General features: G+C 42.9%; 1 protein-coding gene and 1 long non-coding RNA gene across 5 annotated transcripts in view; one reads left to right on the top strand and one right to left on the bottom strand.

Annotated features, from left to right (window-relative positions):
• The window catches only part of KRBOX4 (KRAB box domain containing 4), a 35,612-nt gene extending 14,454 nt beyond the window's left edge, over positions 1–21,158 (bottom strand). The window contains exons 1-3 of one of the 3 annotated variants that reach the window (XR_011072233.1): positions 21,012–21,158; positions 18,720–18,788; positions 18,082–18,401 (exon numbers count right to left, since the gene is read on the bottom strand). Coding sequence is in view for 1 of the 3 variants with exons in the window: in XM_068532915.1 (XP_068389016.1) it covers positions 18,082–18,171 (90 nt within the window). In the remaining 2 variants the exon portion in view is untranslated. Of the gene's footprint in view, positions 1–18,081; positions 18,402–18,719; positions 18,789–19,314; positions 20,869–21,011 lie in introns of those variants that run through there. The other 2 variants (XR_011072234.1, XM_068532915.1) reach the window with 2 other exon arrangements.
• LOC137756569 (uncharacterized) overlaps positions 21,086–27,326 on the top strand; it is a 128,472-nt gene continuing 122,231 nt past the window's right edge. For both annotated transcript variants that reach the window (XR_011072236.1, XR_011072235.1), the window contains exon 1: positions 21,086–21,231. This is a non-coding gene — a long non-coding RNA (uncharacterized lncRNA). The remainder of the gene's footprint in view (positions 21,232–27,326) is intronic.

The raw sequence follows: 27,326 nt of genomic DNA, 5'->3' as shown, positions 1-27,326 counted from the left end.
CTTCCTACCAGCTATTTTCAGTTATTCACCGTCCTCCCAGTCCAGGTGCAGTTTGTTTACCAATCAAGACGCATTTTGGCTTTTACATCCGGGAAGCTTCGAGTTTAGGTTAAGGAAGCTGAACTAGTTGTTCCAGTGGATGATGGAAAACGTAACAAGATATCAAGAAATCAGGAGCGATATGAGTGAAGTCTTATTTAGCATCCTGCAGTACACTGCCAAACGTGATCTTAAATCTCAAGTCTGGTATTTAAATGGAGAATAAATGAGTGCTTCCTTGCTATATAAATAACATGCTTGATTTGTACAGATTAAAAAGAAAAGAGTCATTTTGATCCTAAGTAACAATGCCTGGTAATACAGCTGTCATTCCACCATTATTGGGTTTCCAGGGACACAAAGCTAAAACCAGGTTAACTCAAGGTCAGATTTCCCTAATGAGGAGGAAGAATTTTATTCATGCTATACTTAGTGTTATGCTTCAGTAATGAAAATGAAGAAAGTTAAAAGCCACTAACAGATCCTACACACACAGGGTCAGAATTTAGTTCAGAATGAAAGTATCTCAAATCGCTGTAGAAAAGAAGTCATTAGCAAAATCTGGCTAGGTATTTATGCAGGGAAAAAGCATACCATAAAGCTGCATTAGCTATCCCACTCCGAACTCCAAAATAAATTACAGATATGTCAGAGATTTAAATGTGTGCAGGATGACCATAAAATTACTAGTTGAAAGTTTTTATAATTCTAGAGTGGCAAAAGTCTTTCTAAGCCATCCCCAAATTCAGAAGACATATAGCTAAAGACTGGCAAACTTGATTACCTAGACATTAGAAATTTCTAAATAGCAGAAAGAAAATAATTTTTTACCTTAAACGTGAATGGATTAAATGCCCCAACCAAAAGACACAGACTGGCTGAATGGATACAAAAACAAGACCCATATATATGCTGTCTACAAGAGACCCACTTTAGACCTAGGGACACATACAGACTGAAAGTGAGGGGATGGAAAAAGATATTCCATGCAAATGGAAATCAAAAGAAAGCTGGAGTAGCTATACTCATATCAGACAAAATAGACTTTAAAATAAAGAATGTTACAAGAGACAAGGAAGGACACTACATAATGATCCAGGGATCAATCCAAGAAGAAGATATAACAATTATAAATATATATGCACCCAACATAGGAGCACCTCAATACATAAGGCAACCGCTAACAGCTATAAAAGAGGAAATCGACAGTAACACAATAATAGTGGGGGACTTTAACACCTCACTTACACCAATGGACAGATCATCCAAAATGAAAATAAATAAGGAAACAGAAGCTTTAAATGACACAATAGACCAGATAGATTTAATTGATATATATAGGACATTCCATCCAAAAACAGCAGATTACACGTTCTTCTCAAGTGCGCACGGAACATTCTCCAGGATAGATCACATCTTGGGTCACAAATCAAGCCTCAGTAAATTTAAGAAAATTGAAATCATATCAAGCATCTTTTCTGACCACAACGCGATGAGATTAGAAATGAATTACAGGGAAAAAAACGTAAAAAAGACAAACACATGGAGGCTAAACAATACGTTACTAAATAACCAAGAGATCACTGAAGAAATCAAAGAGGAAATCAAAAAATACCTAGAGACAAATGACAATGAAAACACGACGACCCAAAACCTATGGGAGGCAGCGAAAGCAGTTCTAAGAGGGACGTTTATAGCTATACAAGCCTACCTCAAGAAACAAGAAAAATCTCAAGTAAACAATCTAACCTTACACCTAAAGAAACTAGAGAAAGAAGAACAAACAAAAACCAAAGTTAGCAGAAGGAAAGAAATCATAAAGATCAGAGCAGAAATAAATGAAATAGAAACAAAGAAAACAATAGCAAAGATCAATGAAACTAAAAGTTGGTTCTTTGAGAAGATAAACAAAATTGATAAGCCATTAGCCAGACTCATCAAGAAAAAGAGGGAGAGGACTCAAATCAATAAAATCAGAAATGAAAAAGGAGAAGTTACAACAGACACCGCAGAAATACAAAGCATCCTAAGAGACTACTACAAGCAACTTTATGCCAATAAAATGGACAACCTGGAAGAAATGGACAAATTTTTAGAAAGGTATAAACTTCCAAGACTGAACCAGGAAGAAACAGAAAATATGAACAGACCAATCACAAGTAATGAAATTGAAACTGTGATTAAAAATCTTCCAACAAACAAAAGTCCAGGACCAGATGGCTTCACAGGTGAATTCTATCAAACATTTAGAGAAGAGCTAACACCTATCCTTCTCAAACTCTTCCAAAAAATTGCAGAGGAAGGAACACTCCCAAACTCATTCTATGAGGCCACCATCACCCTGATACCAAAACCAGACAAAGACACTACAAAAAAAGAAAATTACAGACCAATATCACTGATGAATATAGATGCAAAAATCCTCAACAAAATACTAGCAAACAGAATCCAACAACACATTAAGAGGATCATACACCACGATCAAGTGGGATTTATCCCAGGGATGCAAGGATTCTTCAATATACGCAAATCAATCAATGTGATACACCATATTAACAAATTGAAGAACAAAAACCATATGATCATCTCAATAGATGCAGAAAAAGCTTTTGACAAAATTCAACACCCATTTATGATAAAAACTCTCCAGAAAGTGGGCATAGAGGGAACCTACCTCAACATAATAAAGGCCATATATGACAAACCCACAGCAAACATCATTCTCAATGGTGAAAACCTGAAAGCATTTCCTCTAAGATCAGGAACGAGACAAGGATGTCCACTCTCACCACTATTATTCAACATAGTTCTGGAAGTCCTAGCCACGGCAATCAGAGAAGAAAAAGAAATAAAAGGAATACAAATTGGAAAAGAAGAAGTAAAACTGTCACTGTTTGCGGATGACACGATACTATACATGGAGAATCCTAAAACTGCCACCAGAAAACTGCTAGAGCTAATTAATGAATACGGTAAAGTTGCAGGATACAAAATTAATGCACAGAAATCTCTTGCATTCCTATACACTAATGATGAAAAACCTGAAAGAGAAATTATGGAAACACTCCCATTTACCATTGCAACAAAAAGAATAAAATACCTAGGAATAAACCTACCTAGGGAGACAAAAGACCTGTATGCAGAAAACTATAAGACACTGATGAAAGAAATTAAAGATGATACCAACAGATGGAGAGATATACCATGTTCTTGGATTGGAAGAATCAACATTGTGAAAATGAGTATACTACCCAAAGCAATCTACAGATTCAATGCAATCCCTATCAAATTACCAATGGCATTTTTTACGGAGCTAGAACAAATCATCTTAAAATTTGTATGGAGACACAAAAGACCCCGAATAGCCAAAGCAGTCTTGAGGGAAAAAACGGAGCTGGAGGAATCAGACTCCCTGACTTCAGACTATACTACAAAGCTACAGTAATCAAGACAATATGGTACTGGCACAAAAACAGAAACATAGATCAATGGAACAAGATAGAAAGCCCAGAGATTAACCCACGCACCTATGGTCAACTAATCTATGACAAAGGAGGCAAAGATATACAATGGAGAAAAGACAGTCTCTTCAATAAGTGGTGCTGGGAAAACTGGACAGCTACATGTAAAAGAATGAAATTAGAATACTCCCTAACACCATACACAAAAATAAACTCAAAATGGATTTGAGACCTAAATGTAAGACCAGACACTATAAAACTCTTAGAGGAAAGCATAGGAAGAACACTCTTTGACATAAATCACAGCAAGATCTTTTTTGATCCACCTCCTAGAGTAATGGAAATAAAAACAAAAATAAACAAATGGGACCTAATGAAACTTCAAAGCTTTTGCACAGCAAAGGAAACCATAAACAAGACGAAAAGACAACCCTCAGAATGGGAGAAAATATTTGCAAACGAATCAACGGGGACAAAGGATTAATCTCCAAAATATATAAACAGCTCATTCAGCTCAATATTAAAGAAACAAACACCCCAATCCAAAAATGGGCAGAAGACCTAAATAGACATTTCTCCAAAGAAGACATACAGACGGCCACGAAGCACGTGAAAAGATGCTCAACATCACTAATTATTAGAGAAATGCAGATCAAAACTACAATGAGGTATCACCTCACTCCTGTTAGAATGGGCATCATCAGAAAATCTACAAACAACAAATGCTGGAGAGGGTGTGGAGAAAAGGGAACCCTCTTGCCCTGTTGGTGGGAATGTAAATGGATACAGCCACTATGGAGAACAATATGGAGGTTCCTTAAAAAACTAAAAATAGAATTACCATATGACCCAGCAATCCCACTACTGGGCATATACCCAGAGAAAACCGTAATTCAAAAAGACACATGTACCCGAATGTTCATTGCAGCACTATTTACAATAGCCAGGTCATGGAAGCAACCTAAATGCCCATCAACAGACGAATGGATAAAGAAGTTGTGGTACATATATACAATGGAATATTACTCAGCCATAAAAAGGAACGAAATTGAGTCATTTGTTGAGAAGTGGATGGATCTAGAGACTGTCATACAGAGTGAAGTAAGTCAGAAAGAGAAAAACAAATATCGTATATTAATGCATGTATGTGGAATCTAGAAAAATGGTACAGATGAGCCGTTTTGCAGGGCAGAAGTTGAGACACAGATGTAGAGAATGGACATATGGACACCAAGGGGGGAAAACTGCGGTGGGGTGGGGATGGTGGTGTGCTGAATTGGGCGATTGGGATTGACATGTATACACTGATGTGTATAAAATTGATGCCTAATAAGAACCTGCAGTATAAAAAAAACAAACAAACAAAACAAATAATACTAAACTTTCATTGGGTTATTTGTATGGAAATATGTTAATATAAATGTTTCAGACATTACATGAGATTTCTAAAAATCTTATATTTGTATTTGTATGGAAATATGTTAATATAAATGTTTCAGACATTATATGAAATTTCTAAAAATCTTATATTTGTATTTGTATGGAAATATGTTTGGAAATATGTTAATATAAATGTTTCAGACATTACATGAAATTTCTAAAAATCTTATATGTTCTGGTATAATGTTATAAGTAATAATCCTACTTATTACTTTAAAATGTATATCTCAGAAATAACTAATGTTCTTGTCAACTGCATTATTATGAACTTTCATCAAATCTTTAACAGTGGTCATTTTTAAGTCTTTTGTCATTTACAGACAGTTCTGGGTGTACTCTGATGCTTTTGCAAATATGTTCCTATAAAAGGCTTTCATCTTCAAGAAATTCATGGAAAAGACTCTGACAAGTACAGGTTTCTGGTAACTGACTGTACTGCTGAACTGAATGAATAAGCATTTTCAGAACTCTAATGAAAAACTGATGAACTCATAAAAGTGCTACCAAAAATCAAGATGAAAAAAAAAATTAATTACATGGGACTGAGTGAACTGATGAGGATGAGTATAATTTTTGTGACTTTCTGTCTGAATTAAAAAAAAAAAAATCCCACAAGGACTCAGAGGCAAAGAATATACAAATCAATTTTCACTGCAAAGTAAAGGAGCTGTTACAGTGGAGGATTACTGGACTGATTGTCAATATTATGACATAGTAGGAGTGTGTTTCATGTTTGGTAATTGCAATCATTGTTGCTTTTGTTGTGGTCATCCATGTACAACGCTTGGTGTCAGTCTATTTATCTCTTGTAAAAATAAAATACAGTGTGTGTGTGTGAAAAAAAAAATGCAGGGTACCACTAGGGAGATGTCTGAATGATTTCCAAGGAAGTTTGTCTCTGACTATGATCTTGTACATCTTAAATGCAACTATGCAGAGTTGCTTTTTTCTATCTTATACATGCCACTCCTTGTTTCCATGAATTAAAATCTTGCTTTTGCTGGCTTGCAAAAAAAAAAAAAAAAAAAAGACTTTATTAGCTAAAAATAAGGAAGGATCTGAATGGTGACAGATAATGGTGAGTAATAATGTGGCCATATACAGAAAGACTGTATTATTTTGGAAACGAGAATAAAACTGTACTGCATTGCTATGTGACAGAACAAGCACAGATCAGGCTAACATCAGTAACTAAACAGCCGAGGGTCACTCCTTCCTTGACCAAAGGTATAAATATATATTTTGTGCTTTTAATCAACTCACATAATTGAGTCTTACCAATTTCCTTGGAAATCTGTGACAAAAAGGAGCTCTTGCCCAGTTTTTGTAAGCAAACATTTTAGGAGAAAGAAATACATTAGCTTCCCCGCCCGCGCCCCCCGCCCGGCCAAGAGATCTAAGAAAGCATTGTTCAAATACATACATACATACATACATACATACATACACACATACATACATACATGCTTGGCTTAGTTATGACTGTTTAGTTCTCCCTGATATGCATTCCCTCCCAGCAGCCTCATAATCAGCTACAACTAAAATAATTTGAAATGGTAAAAAAAAAAAAAAAAAAAAATTCTCAAACATCAGTATCAAAGTGGTAAAAATATTTGTAAGCTACATAACAATGATCTAATTTCCTTCATACACTAAAATTCTAACAAATCTTTAAGAAAGAGACCACAACCTAATACAGTATAACTGGAGGAATGTGAAATAAATTTATAATAGTATACCATTTATCACCCTTCAGATTCTTTTTCTTATTGAGAAATAATTAACGTATAACATTGTGTAAGTTTAAGATGTACAATGTGTTGATTTGATACATTTATATTTTGCAATATGATTACCACCAGTCCAGCAGCACTAGCTAACACCTCTATCACATCACACAATTATCATTTCTTTTTTGTAGTGAGAACAATTAAGATCTAGTCTCTCGGCAACTTTGAAGTTTATAATACAGTACTGCTGACTATAATCACTATGCTGGGCATTAGATCTCCAGGACTTATTTATACCCTTCAGCTTCTTAAACATTAAACAGGTTGATAATACCTACTGCAGTCAAGTGTGTAGAAAAACACCAAAGAAGTGATAAACTATTTATTGCCTTTGGGGGGGGGAGGGGGTGGAGCAACAGGTTAATATACATCAAAATGTATGTCGCAAATACTCTTTAATGCAGCAGTGCTCTTTCTAGGATTGTTACCCTAGACTTTTTGATGTCAGTTAAGAAAAGACAACTCAATAGAATGGACAAAAGATTCATAGCAACAAAAATATAAGCATAAACATACAAATAGATTGTAAACCTCGTTAAAGTTCAAATACATGCTAATTAAACAGTAAGATACTGTCTTTTACCTATAAGGTTGGTAAACATTCAAAAGATAGAGAAGAGCCACTGTTCACGAGTGGCTCACTGTTCATGAGCCACTGGTCCTCATATAGGAACATGAGGACTCTCACAGAAGGCTGGTTGACAGGTAGTTTGGCAGTACCTATTACATTTTTTTCCTCTTATTTTAACCAGGACTCTATCCTACTGAAATATTTATATGGCCATAAGGATGGTCAAGGCAGCATTATTTGTATTAGCAAAAAGTCAGGGGAGATGACCCTCAATGTCCTGTGTTCCTGGGAATCTAATAATGGTGGCATGACAGCTATATCACCAGGCAACATTGCTTCTGATAAGAATGAATCCTGACGGTCAACAAGCTGCATCTGGACTGGGTGGATGACAGAGTGGTTAAATAAATTGTTATGGCTATACTCTAAAACGGCCATTATAAAAACTGGCTGACATGAAAGGATGTCTGATATATTTTTGTTAAATGAAAAAAAGCAGAGTATGCATAGTAGGAGCATATTTTCATTAAAAACAACCCGTGCAAAAATTTTGGGTTTTTTTGTACACACACACACACACACACACACACACACACACTTCCACCTGGAAGGCAAACAGTTAGTAGAAGGGCCAAGACTGGTTTCATTTGTTGGAATGCAACAGAAAAGGAGGAATAAAAATGAGCCATAAGGAAAAGGTAAACATCTTCCCTTATGGCATCACCCCTTTTTTTTTTGGATTGCCTGTACTATCTTTCTATTTTTCTATCACATTTTTGGTCTTTTTTGTATCATCAGTTTGCATTTTCTGTATATAAATCCTCTGTGTATCATATGCACTGCCTTTCAGCCTCAAATGTCTTTTGACTGTACAGATTTTAACATTTTAGTGCACTCTAATCTGACAGTCTTTCTCTGTATGGTTTCTGGGTTTTGTATTTCATTAAAAATATTTCTTTCGGAGGAGAGAAGATGGCGGAAGAGTAAGACGCGGAGATCACCTCCCTTCCCACAGATACAGTAGAAATACATCTACACGTGGAACTGCTCCTACAGAACACCCACTGAACGCTGGCAGAAAACGTCCGACCTCCCAAAAGGCAAGAAACTCCCCCCGTACTTGGGTAGGGCAAAAGAAAAAAGAAATAACAGAGACAAAAGAATAGGGATGGCACCTGCACCAGTGGGAGGGAGCTGTGAAGGAGGAAAGATTTCCACGCACTAGGAAGCCCCTTCGCGGGCAGAGACTGCGGGTGGCAGAGGGGGGAAGCTTCGGAGCTACGGAGGAGAGCGCAGCCACAGGGGTGCGGAGGGCAAAGCGGAGAGGTTCCCGCACGGAGGAGCGGTGCCGACCAGCACTCTCCAGCCCTAGAGGCTTCTCTGCTCCCCCGCCAGGGCGGGCGGGGCTGGGAGCTGAGGCTCGGACTTCGGTCGGATCGCAGGGAGAGGACTGGGGTTGTCGGCATGAACACAGCCTGAAGGGGTTAGTGCACCACAGCTAGCCGGGAGGGAGCCCAGGAAAAAGTCTGCAGCTGCCGAAGAGGCAAGAGACTTTTTCTTCCCTCTTTGTTTCCTGGTGCGCGAGGAGAGGGGATTCAGAGCGCCGCCTAAATGAACTTCAGAGATGGGCGCGAGCCGCAGCTAACAGCGCGGATCCCACAGCAACAGGGGCGCAGAGGAAAAAGCGGAGAGACTCCCGCACAGAGGCTCGGCGCCGAGCAGCGCTCACCAGCCCGAGAGGCTTGTCTGCTCACCCGCCGGGGCGGGCGGGGCTGGGAGCTGAGGCTCAGCTTCGGTCAGATCGCAGGGAGAGGACTGGGGCTGGCAGCGTGAACACAGCCTGAAGGGGTTAGCGCACCACAGCTGGCTGGGAGGGAGACCGGGAAAAAGTCGGCAGCTGCCGAAGAGGCAAGAGACTTTTTCTTGCCTCTTTGTTTCGCTGCGCGCAAGGAGAGGGGATTCAGAGCGCCGCCTAAACGAACTCCAGAGAAGGGCGCGAGCCGCGGCGATCAGCGCGGACCCCAGAGACGGGCGTGAGACGCTGGGGCTGCTGCTGCCACCTCCAAAAAGCCTGTGTGTGAGCACAGGTCACTCTCCACACCGCCCCTCCCGGGAGCCGGTGCAGCCCGCCACTGCCAGGGTCCCGTGATCCAGGGACAAATTCCCCGGGAGAACGCACGGCGCGCCTCAGGCTGGTGCAACGTCACGCCGGCCTCTGACGCCGCAGGCTCGCCCCGCCTCCTCTGTACCCCTCCCTCCCCGCGGCCTGAGTGAGCCAGCGCCCCCGAAGCAGCGGCTCCTTTAACCCCGTTCTGTCTGGGCGGGGAATAGACGCCCTCAGGCGACCTACACGCAGAGGCGGGTCCAAATCCAAAGCTGAACCCCAGGAGCTGTGCGAACAGGGAAGAGAAGGGGAAATCTCTCCCAGCAGCCTCAGAAGCAGCGGATTAAAACTCCACAAACAACTTGATGTGCCTGCATCTGTTGAATACCTGAATAGACAACGAATCATCCCAAATTCAGGAGGTGGACTTTGGGAGCAGGATATATTAATTTTTCCCCTTTTCCTTTTTTTTGTGAGTGTATATGTATATGCTTCTGGGTGAGATTTTGTCTGTATAGCTTTGCTTTACAATAGCTTTATTTTACTTCACTATATTATAGCCTCTTTCTTTCTTTCTTTCTATTTTTTCTCCCTTTTACTCTGAGCCGTGTGGACGAAAGGCTCTTGGTGCTCCAGCCAGGCATCAGGGCCGTGCCTCTGAGGTGGGAGAGCCAACTTCAGGACACTGGTCCACAAGAGACCTCCCAGCTCCACGTAATACCAAACGGCAAAAATCTCCCAGAGATCTCCATCTCAACATCAAGACCCAGCATCACTCAATGACCAGCAAGCTACAGTGCTGAACACCCTATGCCAAACAACTAGCAAGACAGGAACACAGCCCCATCCATTAGCAGAGAGGCTGCCTAAAATCATAATAAGGCCACAGACACCCCAAAATACACCACCAGACGTGGATGTGCCCACCAGAAAGACAAGATCCAGCCTCATCCACCAGAGCTCAGGCACTAGTTCCCTACACCAGGAAGCCTACACAACCTACTGAACCAACCTTAGCCACTGGGGACAGATACCAAAAACAACGGGAACTACGAACCTGCAGTCTGTGAAAAGGAGACCCCAAACACAGTAAGATAAGCAAAATGAGACGACAGAAAAACACACAGCAGATGAAGGAGCAGGGTCAAAGCACACCAGACTTAACAAATGAAGAGGAAATAGGTAGTCTACCTGAAAAAGAATTCACAATAATGACATTAAGGATGATCCAAAATCTTGGAAATAGAATAGACAAAATGCAAGAAACATTTAACAAGGAGGTAGAAGAACTAAAGAGGAACCAAGCAATGATGAAAAACACAATAAATGAAATTAAAAATACTCTAGATGGGATCAATAGCAGAATAACTGAGGCAGAAGAAAGGATAAGTGACCTGGAAGATAAAATGGTGGAAAGAACTACTACAGAGCAGGATAAAGAAAAAAGAATGAAAAGAACTGAGGACAGTCTCAGAGACCTCTGGGACAACATTAAACGCACCAACATTCGAATTATAGGGGTCCCAGAAGAAGAAGATAAAAAGAAAGGGACCGAGAAAATATTTGAAGAGATTATAGTTGAAAACTTCCCTAATATGGGAAAGGAAATAGTTAATCATGTCCTGGAAGCACAGAGAGTCCCATACAGGATAAACCCAAGGAGAAACACGCCAAGACACATATTAATCAAACTGTCAAAAATTAAATATAAGGAAAACATATTAAAGGCAGCAAGGGAAAAACAACAAATAACACACAAGGGAATCCCCATAAGGTTAACAGCTGATCTTTCAGCAGAAACTCTGCAAGCCAGAAGGGAGTGGCAGGATATACTTAAAGTGATGAAGGAGAAAAACTTACAACCAAGATTACTCTACCCAGCAAGGATCTCATTCAGATTCGATGGAGAAATTAAAACCTTTACAGACAAGCAAAAGCTGAGAGAGTTCAGCACCACCAAACCAGCTTTACAACAAATGCTAAAGGAACTTCTCTAGGCAAGAAACACAAGAGAAGGAAAACACCTACAATGACAAACCCAAAACATTTAAGAAAATGGGAATAGGAACATACATATCGATAATTACCTTGAATGTAAATGGATTAAATGCTCCCACCAAAAGACACAGGCTGGCTGAATGGATACAAAAACAAGACCCATATATATGCTGTCTACAAGAGACCCACTTCAGACCTAGAGACACATACAGACTGAAAGTGAGGGGATGGAAAAAGATATTCCATGCAAATGGAAATCAAAAGAAAGCTGGAGTAGCAATTCTCATATCAGACAAAATAGACTTTAAAATAAAGACTATTACAAGAGACAAAGAAGGACACTATATAATGATCAAGGGATCGATCCAAGAGGAAGCTATAACAATTGTAATTATTTATGCACCCAACATAGGAGCACCTCAATACATAAGGCAAATACTAACAGCCATAAAAGGGGAAATCGACAGCAACACAATCATAGTAGGGGACTTTAACACCCCACTTTCACCAATGGACAGATCATCCAAAATGAAAATAAATAAGGAAACACAAGCTTTAAATGATACATTAAACAAGATGGACTTAATTGATATTCATAGGACATTCCACCCAAAAACAACAGAATACACATTTTTCTCAAGTGCTCATGGAACATTCTCCAGGATAGATCATATCTTGGGTCACAAATCAAGCCTTGGTAAATTTAAGAAAATTGAAATCGTATCAAGTATCTTTTCCGACCACAATGCTATGAGACTAGATATCAATTACAGGAAAAGATCTGTAAAAAATACAAACACATGGAGGCTACACAATACATTACTTAATAACGAAGTGATTACTGAAGAAATCAAAGGGGAAATCAAAAAATACCTAGAAACAAATGACAATGGAGATACGACGACGCAAAACCTATGGGACGCAGCAAAAGCAGTGCTAAGAGGGAAGTTTATAGCAATACAAGCCTACCTCAAGAAACAGGAAACATCTCCAATAAACAACCTAACCTTGCACCTGAAGCAATTAGAGAAAGAAGAACAAAAAAACGCCAAAGCCAGCAGAAGGAAAGAAATTATAAAGATCAGGTCAGAAATAAATGAAAAAGAAATGAAGGAAACAATAGCAAAAATCAATGAAACTAAAAGCTGGTTCTTTGAGAAGATAAACAAAATTGATAAACCATTAGCCAGACTCATCAAGAGAAAAAGGGAGAAGACTCAGATCAATAGAATTAGAAATGAAAAAGGAGAAGTAACCACTGACACTGCAGAAATACAAAAGATCATGAGATTACTACAAGCAACTCTATGCCAATAAAATGGACAACCTGGAAGAAATGGACAGATTCTTAGAAATGCACAAACTGCCGAGACTGAACCAGGAAGAAATAGAAAATATGAACAGACCAATCACAAGCACTGAAATTGAAACTGTGATTAAAAACCTTCCAACAAACAAAAGCCCAGGACCAGATGGCTTCACAGGTGAATTCTATCAAACATTTAGAGACGAGCTAACACCTATCCTTCTCAAACTCTTCCAAAATATTGCAGAGGGAGGAACACTCCCCAACTCATTCTACGAGGCCACCATCACCCTGATACCAAAACCAGACAACGATGTCACAAAGAAAGAAAACTACAGGCCAATATCACTGATGAACATAGATGCAAAAATCCTCAACAAAATACTAGCACACAGAATCCAACAGCACATTAAAAGGATCATACACCATGATCAAGTGGGGTTTATCCCAGGAATGCAAGGATTCTTCAATATACGCAAATCAATCAATGTGATACACCATATTAACAAATTGAAGGAGAAAAACCACATGATCATCTCAATAGATGCAGAGAAAGCTTTCGACAAAATTCAACACCCATTTATGATAAAAGCCCTGCAGAAAGTAGGCATGGAGGGAACTTTCCTCAACATAATAAAGGCCATATATGACAAACCCACAGCCAACATTGTCCTCAATGGTGAAAAACTGAGACCATTTCCACTAAGATCAGGAACAAGACAAGGTTGCCCACTCTCACCACTATTATTCAACATAGTTTTGGAAGTGTTAGCCACAGCAATCAGAGAAGACAAAGAAATAAAAGGAATCCAAATCGGAAAAGAAGAAGTAAAGCTGTCACTATTTGCAGATGACATGATGCTATACATAGAGAATCCTAAAGATGCTACCAGAAAACTCCTAGAGCTAATCAATGAATTTGGTAAAGTAGCAGGATACAAAATAAATGTACAGAAATCTCTTGCATTTCTATACACTAATGACGAAAAATCTGAAAGTGAAATTAAGAAAACACTCCCATTTACCATTGCAACAAAAAGAATAAAATATCTAGGAATAAACCTACCTAAGGAGACAAAAGACCTGTATGCAGAAAATTATAAGACACGGATGAAAGAAATTAAAGATGATACAAATAGATGGAGAGGTATACCATGTTCCTGGATTGGAAGAATCAACATTGTGAAAATGACTCTACTACCCAAAGCAATCTACAGACTCAATGCAATCCCTATCAAACTACCACTGGCATTTTTCACAGAACTAGAACAAAAAATTTCACAATTTGTATGGAAACACAAAAGACCCCGAATAGCCAAAGCAATCTTGAGAACGAAAAATGGAGCTGGGGGAATCAGGCTCCCTGACTTCAGACTATATTACAAAGCTTCAGTAATCAAGACAGTTTGGTACTGGCACAAAAACAGAAATATAGATCCATGGAACAGGATAGAAAGCCCAGAGATAAACCCACACACATATGGTCACCTTATCTTTGATAAAGGAGGCAAGCATATACAGTGGAGAAAAGACAGCCTCTTCAATAAGTGGTGCTGGGAAAATTGGACAGGTACATGTAAAAGTATGAAATTAGAACACTCCCTGACACCATGCACAAAAATAAACTCAAAATGGATTAAAGACCTAAGTGTAAGGGCAGACACTATCAAACTCTTAGAGGAAAACATAGGCAGAACACTCTATGACATACATCACAGCAAGATTCTTTTTGACCCAGCTCCCAGAGAAATGGAAATAAGAACACAGATAAACAAATGGGACCTAATGAAACTTAAAAGCTTTTGCACAGCAAAGGAAACCATAAACAAGACCAAAAGACAACCATCAGAATGGGAGAAAATATTTGCAAATGAAGCAACTGACAAAGGATTAATCTCCAAGATTTACAAGCAGCTCATGCAGCTCAATAACAAAAAAACCAACAACCCAATCCAAAAATGGGCAGAAGACCTAAATAGACATTTCTCCAAAGAAGATATACAGATGGCCTACAGACACATGAAAGAATGCTCAACATCATTAATCATTAGAGAAATGCAAATCAAAACTACAATGAGATATCATCTCACACCGGTCAGAATGGCCATCATCAAAAAATCTAGAAACAATAAATGCTGGAGAGGGTGTGGAGGAAAGGGAACACTCTTGCACTGTTGGTGGGAATGTAAATTGATACAGCCACTATGGAGAACAGTATGGAGGTTCCTGAAAAAACTACAAATAGAACTACCATACGACCCAGCAATCCCACTACTGGGCATATACCCTGAGAAAACCATAGGTCAAAAAGAGTCATGTACCAAAATGTTCATTGCAGCTCTATTTACAATAGCCAGGACATGGAAGCAACCTAAATGTCCATCGACAGATGAATGGATAAAGAAGATGTGGCACATATATACAATGGAATATTACTCAGCCATAAAAAGAAATGAAATGGAGGTATTTGTAGTGAGGTGGATGGAGTTAGAGTCTGTCATACAGAGTGAAGTAAGTCAGAAAGAGAAAAACAAATACAGTATGCTAACACATATATACGGAATCTAAGGGAAAAAAAAAAAAAGGCCATGAAGAACCTAGTGGCAAGACGGGAATAAAGACACAGACCTACTAGAGAATGGACTTGAGGATATGGGGAGGGGTTGGGGTGAGATGTGACAGGGTAAGACAGTGTCATGGACATATATACACTACCAAATGTAAAATAGATAACTAGTGGGAAGCAGCCGCATAGCACAGGGAGATCAGCTCAGTGCTTTGTGACCACCTAGAGGGGTGGGATGGGGAGGGTGGGAGGGAGGGAGATGCAAGAGGGAAGAGAAATGGGAACATATTGTATATGTATAACTGACTCACTTTGTTATAAAGCAGAAGCTAACACACCATTGTAAGGCAATTATACTTCAATAAAGATGTTTAAAAAAATCTTTCTTTCATTGAGAAAGGTTACAGAGATATCCTCTTAAATTTTCATCTAATTTCTCAAATATATATGTAGTTCTTTAATCAATCTGGCATTTTACTTTCATATGATGTAGAAGAGTCTAGCTTTGTTTCCATCCAGATGGAAACTCAGTTGTGCCACCATCATTCATTAACCACTCCTTTCCCCATAACTGAAATGACATTTTTATAATCTTGACTCACAAAAACCTTTTGAAGCAATACATGAAATCTAGAAGCCACTAAAGATTGTGAAATTAGACCACATTTTAAAAATTTAAGTGTCTACTCTCCAAGATACGTAAACCCAGTCAAATGAGAAACCATGAAAAAATATTTACAACATACATGATAGAGGTCTAATTTACTTATTAAGTTAACATAAAGAGCTAGCAATCAGCAATCAAAGTAATTCCACACCCAAGAGAAAAATGGGCAAACAACTTAGAATAATCATCTGAAAGGAAAAAGTGCAAATGGCATTTAAAAATATGAACAGACACTCAATTCAAGAAATGCAAATTAAAATGCACCACTCTTTTTTCCCCTCACAATGGCAAAAATCACTGTGATTGCCTGTTTATGGGAAAAGGCATCATATTGCTGCCAGGAGTACAAACTGCTACATGCTATTTGGAGGGCAATTTGACAATCTTAAATCAAAATTCAAAATGTGTGTAGCCACTGACCTAGAAATGTCACTTCTAGAAAGATATACTCACATGCATACAACTGGAATGTACATGGATATACACTGCTATGTTGTTTATGGTAGCAAAAGCCTAGAAGTATCCTAAATATACATCACTAGGAGAAAGGTAAATAATAAATGGCATTTCCATCCAGTAGAATATCAAGTGGCTATTTTTGTAAATAAGGTAGACCACTGGTTTGAAACCTTGTGTAATTTTGTCCCCCAGGAGACATTTGGCAATGTTGGGAGACATTCTGGTTGTCAAAACTGGGGGAGGGAGTGCTACTGGCATCTAGCGGATAGAGGCCGGGGATGCTGCTATACATGCTAAAATGCACAGGACCGTCCCAAACAACAAAGAATAATCTGGCCCAAAATGGCGATAGTTCCACAGTTCAGAATCCCTGGGATAAGCTATGTACAACTGCAATGGAATGATCATTAAGACAAGGACCAGAATGTGTTTTAATTTGTAAAAAAAAATTTTTTTAAGAGATTCATATATCTAGATAGAGTTGCATACATTATCTCTGGAAGAATGTATGAAACACTGAAGAAGGAGACATGGGGACAGAGTGAGAGGGAGAATTATTTTTTACCTTTTCTTGAACAAAGCTTTTGCTTGAAATTTTTACCCTGTGCATGCATTACTTTAAAAAATGTGTAATTCAATTTATTACTGTTCTATGCAGAATATTTTAAAATTTTGGGCATTCATATTCTTAAGCGAAGCTGGTCTATAATTTTCTTTTTTGTAGTATCTTCATCAAATTTAAGTGGCTTCATAAAATGAATTGGGTGCCTTTTCATCTTACATTTAAATTTGTACTCCCAAATCCTTCATAATTACTACTTTCATTAATTTTCAAAGACCAGATAATTTCTGTGATCCAATTTTCCAGGCTTTTATTCAGCAATCTGATTTCCATGTGAACCCTCCACAACACTTACACTACTGAGCTTATAGATACTTAGAAAGCTGTTCATGAGGCACTGTTTATAATAGTAAAAAAAAAAAATGAATAAAAACCCCAATATCTACGAATAGAGAAATAGTTAAATGATACATCCATACCACGAAATAGGAACTGAAATAATCTTTCTGTATTGATGAGAAACAACACCCAGGATATAATCATGTGGGGAAAGCAAGATGGGTATGGGAATGTGATGGCATTTGTGCAAAAACATGTTACACATACGTCTATTTTCACTTAATTACACTGATGTAAATGCATCTACAGTGCCTTATCATCAAAATGTTAAAAGTGGGCATCTCTGAGGAAGAATGAGGTACTGGGTGGAGAAGGAATACAGATGATTGGGCTAGTATTTTTATATGCATTTTAAAACATTAAGCATCGATTTATTTTCCTTATTTTCCCTAATTAAAAAGAAAAAAGTAAACTGGAAGGAAGGTAAGTCTATGTATGTAAACAATCTTCTCTGAGAAGGAAAAGAGGAAAAGATGAAGTGCAGTTCCCAAAGGGAAGTAGTTGAGAGGTGTCTTTCATTCTACACCCCCCCTTTTTTTTTTTTTTTTTTTTTTTTGCTGGGGAGGGGAAGGATTGGAGAACCTGAGGTGGATGACAGGTTGAACAGAAAACAGCCAGAGCCGAGGGGGACTGACAGATTTTTCAAGGCTGCAATATAATTTCCTAATTGCTGCCTCAAATTCACTGGAAACAAAGTAGGGGGTAAATTAGGAACTCACCTGGGACACGGCCATCTGGCTCTGCCCTGACAAAGGATGGAGATCTACGAAGGCAGAATTAGGAGGGTCGAGATCAGTGCCTACAGCCATGAGACCACCATCACCAGCTTAATAACAATCACTCTTGCCCCACAGCGGGGATGATCTGGACACGTGGCCTGGTAGCTCCAGCCTGTTCCCCTGGGACACGGCTAACATCCTGCGGGTTTTCCACGTGAATTTATTTTCTCTTCCTGGACAGATTTATGACTTGTGTTTAAAGACATCTCCTCGGAAGCCATTAACAACCTGACATCTCCTTTCTCTCAGGAATTCTATGCCTGGAAATGTATCATAAAAAGGCAATCATAAATAAGCACAGGCTACAAGGATGTTAACTGTAGGTGTTTCCACCATTCAACAATTTGGAAGCAGCTAAACCTCCAGCAAAGGGGACTCAGATCAAAAATTAGACACACAACGTGGGAAAGACCACATGGGCTTTAAAAATGCAATGCAATCCTGTTCTCATCTCTTAACATATTTAAAAGTAGGTTACCAGAAAGCAAGTGCAGCGTGATCTCCTTTGTTAAGCAGTATGTATTTATTGAGGAAGAGCAGTCCAGAAGAGCATTTATGAAAATGTTGACACTGCTTACCTTCCAGTGGTGATTCCACCTTCCCTCTTTTATGTACTTGCATTTGTTCATTTTTCACAATATCATTTACTAGTAAGATAAAAAGGAGAAATGATTACAAATCACCTATTATCACACTGAGCCCTGGAGGTGATAGACCCTGAGCAAAGTCTGGAGGACAGGGACAGCTTGCTGTGGTCTGGAGGAAGGAGACAAGCCAGAGCTGAGCACAGGGCAGAAGGGAGGGGCGAGGAGGGAGGAATGGAGGGGGGTAGAGGGAGGTTAAGGGCCAGGTATTGGTCAGTTCCACATGGAGCTGGAAACCACTGACCTTGCGCCAGGCTCCTTCCGCCCTTCAGTGGGCCACCGCCACCCTGTTCCCGCCCCAATACTTCCTTATTTCCCATTATGTCCATTTGATCGCCATGCTCTTCCTTATTTGGCGGTGTTCAAAACACAGTTTCAGCAAGGAGCTTTTGTTAACCATTGCTACTGTAGCAATCCCTGCCTTAGGATCAGCACAACAGGGCTCAGCAAGATGGAGCTTGATGAGCCACTTCCCAGACCCAGTTACTAGCATCAAAATGAGAGGCAGCAGAGCTAGGTGATGGCCTACCTAGAGACCGCGCCGAAATGTCACAGACGCACAGAAACCAAAGACACCTCTTTGGTCATCCAGTCAGGGTAGAGGAGATTCAACATTTCCGCTACAGGTAAGTGGGTTGTTTATACTACGGGACTGACTCAAATCCAAAAATAGCCCAGGGGACTTCCCTGGCGGTCCAATGGTTAAGTCTCATGTGCTTCCACCGCAGGGGGCGCGGGTTCGATCCCTGGTTGGGGAACTAAGATCCCGCATGCCGCGCGGGGCGGCCAAAAACAAACAACAAACAAACAAACAAACAAAATAGCCCATGGCACAAGAGGGGACTATAATGATGTGTGCACAAATGTGTCAGGAGTGGAGAAAGTCCCGTGAGGCAGGTAGTCAATCTTTCCAGCCTGATCCTGCCTTTGCAGGCACTACAGCAGGGCAGCGTCCCGCCATCCGTCTGTAACCTTCATCCCTCTCCTCCAATAGGGGTTCAATTGACCACCATCAACAGGGGTTCAACTAACCAACAGCTCTTGATGGTGGCTAGAAGTTGAGTCACCGAGTCAGCCTTGCTCTCTCTCAGCTGAAGGAAGGCACAGAGGGCACTGCAGGTCCAGTTCTTCTAGGACCTGCTATCCTGTGAGCCCCTTCCCTCTAACCAGAGCATCTGGGTCTGTCCTGTGAGCCTTCCCCCTCTGCCCCTGGGGTCTGGGCTGGCGCTCCTCTTCCAACTCCCCTCAGAGGAGCTATTTTATTTCTAAGGAGGCAGGACCCGAGGATTCAAAGGCAAAGGTACCTTTGCTGGGACCATCACTTCAGGACCATGTCTCTGCCTCTGACCCGGGGAGCGCACCTCCTTCTGAGGCCTCAGACTGGGTCTTCTGTAGTCTAACTAAGGAAGCCCATGGCAGATCAGCTGGTGTCTGAAGCTGCTGAGCCGTGGGCTCAGCTATGAACCCTGACCCCGGAAAGGCAATGACCACACAGGCGATGCAATTAGCAACCTCCATGATGGAGCCAAGTTGAGGAAAACCCCAAAGTTTTCCTTGCCACCAGAAGGCACAGTGCCTCACTCTAGTTTTAAGAATTGACATTCAGTAAGAGCTCAATTACCGCCCGATAAGCTCTGGGCTCTGGAACGAAGCTGACCGCCTGCTCTGCCGCTTTTATTCGTTTAACAAGAGGTCAGGGCCTACTGTGTGCCTGTTCTACTGTTCTACGGGTTCTACTGTTCTACGTGAACAAAACTTCAGAGCTCCCCCATCTTGCGGAGCCATACTCTTAGCAGGGGAGAGACAGTGAGCCAGCAAAGGGATAAATTTAGGGTGTGTTTGTTGGAAAGGCATAAGCGTTATGCCGAAAAAACGAAAACAGAAAAAGGATCCCTCCACTTCACTGTGTGACTTTGGTTAGGTTTCCCAGCCTTTCTGTTCTTGCTTTCTCTCTGTAAAACAAAGAGCATCGTAGTACCTACTCACAGGGCTATTCTGAACAGACTACTGTGAAACACAGGGGTGCCCCGCATTTACTAGGCACTGAGTAAACGGTCGCTGAATGAATCAAGCAATGGATCAAATCACTCGCTGACCCCCCGTAGCCCCGCCCCCTCCCCGCACCACCACGGCCCTGTCACTCAACCCCCCCAGGGGCGCGACCTCATTGCCCAAGGCCCCTCCGACCTCCCCATCCAGCCCATCCCCAGCTCCGCCTCCCCTTACTCCACCTCCTGGAACCCCAGGTCTCAGGGCAGATAACAACCGCAAGCGTCAACTCGCACCGCCCTCGGGGTCAGCAGAGCACTTCCGCTCGCCGTCGCCCCGGGAGCCCGGACGCTGTGCACGCGCAGGAGCGGGCTTTGGGGGCGGGGGGCAACACAGCCAATGGGCAACAACACGGCGCCTTTCGGGGACAAAGGATTCTGACGTGGCTCCCTCTGAGGTTAGATGGAGCGACGAGAGCGGGCGAGCATTTTCCGCGACGAGTCGTACGAGAGGCTGGGGAGGCGTCTCGGGCGGCGGGAGGCGAGCGGGCTCCGCGCGGACTGTCGTGGCGATCCGCGTCCGCCGCCTCCGAGGCCGAGGCCCGCTCTCCCAGTCCGTTCTCCCGCGCGGCCGGGCCTCCTTGTTGCTGTGCTCCCGGGGGAGTTCCCGCCCCTCCATCTTCCAAAGCCACGCTCTCCTCTTTCTTTAGAGCCTCAGAATAAGAAACCGGTAGTCGTGCCTGCTGCCTCTGTGGCGGCACGTGGGCGCGGCCATCTTGGGCGCGGGGTGGAGCCGTCGGAGCCGGGCTCTGGTCTCAGGCCAGGGGTCAGAGAGCAGGGTTCAGGCTCAGTCGGGGAAGCAGCATGGAGGAGGGGCTGGGAGGTGGGCTGCAGGGCAGGCAGCATGCACAAATGAGGAGGAAACCATGATGCCTGACTCTCCTGAAATAAATCGAGGAACTCCGGTTTCTGGGACCTTGGGGATCCTTGGAGAATCTGGGCTTTGCCGGTTTGAAAGCACAGCACAGCATAAAGTTGGGGGAGAGCTGTCTGTCTGACGATGCCAGCCAGTGGCAACAAGGGCTGCTAAAAGTCCTGTAGTGCCCTTGAGGAAAGTTTTCTGTTCCCTGTCGGGGTCTGGGGAAAGAGGCCAAGTGTGTGCCGTGTGCTTGTGGTACCTGCCTGTTCACCAAGCAGAACTCCTTGGGCTGGGCAAGGCAGGGTCTGGGCTCAGTACACCCAATTCCTTCTGTGCTACAGCCAACAGGTGCCAGGCACTGTTGAGAGAAGCAAGTGACAAAAGCAGTCATGGAATCCAACATACATTTATTTACTCTTCCGTCTGAACATATTGCTTTCTCCCTGCCTTTCCCTTTCCCCTCTGAGGAGGTGGTGGCATGTGTGATATTCCCAGGTTGGTTGGATGAATCATTGCCCAAATCTACAACCTGGAGGTCTCCTGGGAAGTGCCTCTGTCCCAGTCTTGTGTAGAAGTCCCGGGAGAAGGGTCTGTTTTCTGTCAGGCACGTGACTGGGGACTTGCCCCCCACTGTGATTCTTTGTACCTTCTCAAATGTTGGCCAGGTTTAGGGATCCTAACCTATTCATTTCCAGAAGAGAGGTGACCTGATAAGTTTTTCTAACACCACTGTCAGGAGGCAGGAGAAAGTTCATAGAGTTAGTATGACAGTGTTCTGAGGACAGTAGAGAAACCCCCAGCTGCAGAAAGACCTGGTCATTGGCCCTGGTCAGACGCTCCCCATATCCTGACTCTGCAGGGATGAGTGCTTTCACAGAAGGAGAAGGGGCTGGCGAAGGGCGTGCAGTTGTTGCTCATGCCGTGCCAGCATCTCCTAGTGTGACTTGGGCATCCAGGAACCAAGAAACATGCCAAGGTGTTCTTCCAGCCCGCACTGCGCCCAGCTGTTGGGATCTACCGATCCATAGAAGAGAAGGCTTGGCTCCACCACTTACCGGCCCTCTGGGCCTCTTCTACGTCATAGCTAAAGACCACACATCCCACCGGGCTATCAGGATTGTTTAAAGGAACATCTCTAGCGCCCCCAGCCCAGAATGTGCCCTAAGGCAGGCACCTGGTAAGTGGTGGTATTACCAAACCAAACTTGGTTCCACTCACCCACACCCCATAAAGCCAATGTACTGACACCAGGTCGTGGTGAAGGAAGGTACAGCGTGTACTGCAGGGCGCCAAGCAAGGAGTCCAGGCAACTAGTGCTCAAAAGGCCTGAACTCCCCAATGGCTTTCAGGGAAGGGTTTTTAAAGACAGAGTGAGGCAGGAGGTTGGGGGATGTGTGATCAGCTCATGGACATTCTTCTGATTGGTTGGTGGTGAGGTAATTGGGGAGTCAACCTCATCAGCCTTCTGCTTCCAACCAGTCTGGGGTCTCCGTGCGTGTATTCAGCATGCAGTTAACGTCTTCCACCTGATGGGGGTTTCAGTATCTGCAAAACAGCTCACAGGATATGGCTCCGAATATTATCTATAGCCCTTGGGGAGGAACTAAAGGTCCTTGACTTTGTTTAATGGCTAAACTATTATTTTGTCTTGCTTGACTGTTTTCCTTTGTTTCTGCATTTTCTCACTTCTCTGATTAAATTATTCTTTGAAACTTGGGGAAGACCAAGGAGGCTAAAGTGTTTCTACAGATGAGAAGCAGATGGAGGACATGGGAGGGGTCTGTCCCGGGAAGGCCTATAGGGTCCTGCTTGGTTACCGTGGCAGTTTCTGCTGTCCTCTCCCCAACACTAGGGGGCGTGCTGGTGCCAATGCTCTCCTTCCTGCACCGTGTGCTTCCCTCCCCTTCGCCACCAGCCTTGCCCAGGGTCACCACTGAAAACTTCTTTTTTTTTTTTGCCCAGGGCCCAGGAGTGAACCCGGGCCCTTGGCGGTGAGAGCACAGAGCCCTAACCACTGGACCGCCAGGAATTCCCTGAAAACATTTTTTTAAATGGCAGTGAGGCCTCTAATTAAGTTAAAATTCATTGTAAAGTGTAACCCCAGCAGGCCCAGGTTACTCAAGCCCTTACGTTCCAAGGAAAAGCCTGTCTCGGGAAGACTGGTCCTTGTCCCACTCCTGGGGGAGCACCACAAAGACCCTGGCGTGTTGTGCCTAGTAGGGTATTTCTGTAATCCAGGCACCTCTGTTCCACCTGACCAGGTGGTTCATGCTAGTGGTGTGACGTATGGTGAGGGTCTGTTTTGTATGTCTGAGGCCCTCGGCTGTGCTGTATTAGTTTGACATCTGGGGGCTGTAGACCGAGTAGCTAAAGTGAGTCACGTGGACGCTGCATGCCTGCATGACTGACCTCCAGTCAAATCTCTGGACCCCTAGGCATGGGTGAGCTTCCCTGACTGGCAACACTTTGCATGTGTTGTCACACATCATTTCTGGGAGAATTAAGCATCGTCCATGTGACTCCTTTGGGAGAGGACAACTGGATCTCACCACTGGTTTCCATTGGACTTCACCCCTGCACCTTTTGCCTTTGCTGATTTTACTTTCACTGTCATAAATCCTAACTATGTGTATGGGACTTCCCTGGTGGTCCAGTGGTTAAGACTCCATGCTCCCAACGCAGGGGGCCCGGGTTCGATCCCTGGTCAGGGAACTAGAGCCCGCATGCCGCAACTAAAGAGCCCGCATGCCGCAACTAAGACCTGGTGCAGCCAAATATATGAATAAATAAATTTCTTTAAAAAAAATAATAATTCTGTATATTACAGCTCAGCGGGACTCACAGACTCTGAAAAGAACTAACTCAGCTTTTCTGAGTCCCGAGTCCTTCTAGGGAATCTTCAAGCCTGAGGGTGGTCTTGCGGAACCCGAACATACTGTTGCTGTAGGTTCTGAGGTTGGTTTGTTTCAACCATCCCAGTGGGTGGACCTCATGAGCACAGTCTGACTCTGCCCCCAGCAGTACACTTGCTTGGTGTTTGTGAGGAGGTTGCAGACCTGAGGAGCAGCAGCCGGAGGGCACTGCTGTGATTTTCCCACCTCCGAGGAGCAGAGGTCCTGAGTGCTTGCAGTGGGCGGCAGCTGAGGGAGCTTGCTTTCTTGCTGCGGTGCAGGGTTCTGCTGAGGGTCCCTGGTACCCGCCTCTTCCTGGAAGTCTTCCCTGCAGTGACTGAGGTGACAGGTCCATCAAGCAGTGCCTTGATGACGTTCTGCTCTTTGAACTGCGTGAGTTCCTGTAGGAAAGGGAAGGCCAGTTGCAAGTGTTCATCTCCTGCTGCACTGCATTGCTGTCTGTGCCGCTGCCTCTGCAGATTTCCCACAGGCAGGAGAGTGTGCAGAGTGAATGGGGCTGGAATAGACAAAATGGGAATCCACCCCGGGGAACTGGTTGATGGCTCCAAAATGGTGGCATGAAGCCAATCCCATGACTGTCAGGTGGCACAGAGGTTAGAGCTTCAGTCTTTGGATGACTGTGTCAGTTAGTTGAGAAGTTTGTGTACCACAATAAACCCCAAAGGAGGAAGACTTCAGCTAGCTGATGATGATTCTACTTTCAAGGTCTCTTTCTGTTATTGAAGGATGTTGTAATAAGCCAGAGTATAATAATATGTACTGTGGACTTAGACTATGCCAGGCACTGTGCTATGTTATTTATATTCATTTCTAATTTAAAATTATTAGTAGAATCCCTCACTATTATTATACCATACCTTCTAGATCGGGAGACTGAAGCATTCAGATGTCAAGTGAGTTATCCAAAGCTTCACAGCTAGTAAATGAAGTAAAGAGTTAAGATTAGGCGGTTTGGCTCCAGAATGCATACCGTTGACCTCTATACCATTCAGTAGTCATGAGCACATCCTCATTTAAGAAAAGGATCTGGATGGTTACATGTCTTGGTGAATTGTGTGGAGCAAGTAAGTGGCAGAACTCAAACTAGAATTTAGGTCTCCTGACTCCAGATCCCATTCTTTTTTCAAGGTGGTTTGTCTTTTCCCCGGTCCTCTGGAGCAGTACATCTTAGACTTGAATTTACATAGGGTTCCCCTCGGGATCTTGTTAAATTGCAGATTCTGATTCAGTAGTTCTGTGGGGGGCCCTGATAGTCTGAATTTCTAACAAGCTCCCAGGTGGTGCTAATATGCTGGTCCTCAGAACACACTTTGAGTCCAAATAAGGTTTTACGGACCCTCTGGTTTAGCAGCTATGACTTCTGCTTGGAACACACACGCACACACACACACACACACACACACACACACACATGGAGACACAGATAGTGAGTCAGGGATGAGGAGTAGGATTGAGGTGCTCTCTGATCTCACTGGGACCCCTCACTAATTCCCTTCTGGGGTTGAAGACTCTGAGGCCCATGGAGGGAGAGGACGCTTCAGGGAGTTGTTAACAGGCTGAGACTGGGACCTATTCCACTTGACTTCCCAGCCAATGTGCCTCTCTCCTCCTTCCCTCCCTCTGTTGCACAGGAGCTTCTGGGGGAAGAGAATAGTAAAGGAATGGGCATTGTTCAATGATGGATTATTTAAGACTTTATAAGAACCACCAGGGTGATCTCCATTCCAGGCCTCCTTGTCTTCCATGTTGTACTGAACACAGGTCTCAGCTGCCCAAGAGGACCCAGCTGTACTGAGCCCAGGTCAAAAGGTCAAAATATTGCCTTGGCCAAAAAGTTTGTTCGGGTTTTTCCATGTTACAGAAAAACCCAAACGAACTTTTGGGCCAACCCCAATAGCTCTCCTCATAGGTCTGCATACCCATGCAGGCACCACTCTGGGGAAAACGGACCCACAGGGGTCTCTCTGATGGTCAGACACTATTTGTAAGCACAGTTGCCTGTCTACAAACCCCAGGGACTACCAGTAACTAGATACACACTACAACTCTTGTATTAGTCTGGGTAAGCCAAACTACTGGAATAATTAGACGGAAAATCTAATGGCTCAGACACAATCCCTTTCTTGCTCACATAAGAATCAACCATGGGTAGTCCATATGGGCCGGTGGTGTTCCTCCATATAGATCGAGGCTGTTGGCATCTCTGCCCTCTTCAACATGGCTTCCAGGGCACTCTGGTTGTCATCATTCCTGGAAGTGAGAAAGAGAATGGAGGAGCACAGGTCAGGAGCCACCACTCGCTTTCAGGATCACCGTGGTACAGAAAGTCAGGAAGTTTTTTCTGAGACCCAGAGGTCAAAAAACTGCAGAAAACCGTTGCTGACAGCACAGGTGTCCCATGGCCCCAGGGTGGTTGGGTGATTAGCATAGCAAGGAGTCTAGCAGGTGCTGCAAAACTCACATCAGCTTACAGCAGAAATTAACACAACATTGTAAATCAACTATACTTAAATAAAATTAAAACAAAACAAAACTCACATCTGCTGAAAGCTACTTGCCTACTCTTCCTGCTAGAGGAAAAGTATGGTTTCTAACTCCCTTCTCCCTTCCAAATTTCATGCAGAGAGGTCACATTGGCAAGCAAGTCTGAGAAATGTAATCTCAATGCTTCCAGCCCCAGCAGTACAGGAGAGGGAATGGGAATGGGAATGTCGCAGAGTGC

The sequence above is a fragment of the Eschrichtius robustus genome, chromosome X (assembly GCF_028021215.1).
Source record: "Eschrichtius robustus isolate mEscRob2 chromosome X, mEscRob2.pri, whole genome shotgun sequence".
Lineage (NCBI taxonomy): Eukaryota > Metazoa > Chordata > Mammalia > Artiodactyla > Eschrichtiidae > Eschrichtius > Eschrichtius robustus.
Note: the sequence above shows the minus strand (reverse complement) of the source record. Positions and strands in the feature narration are given on the sequence as shown.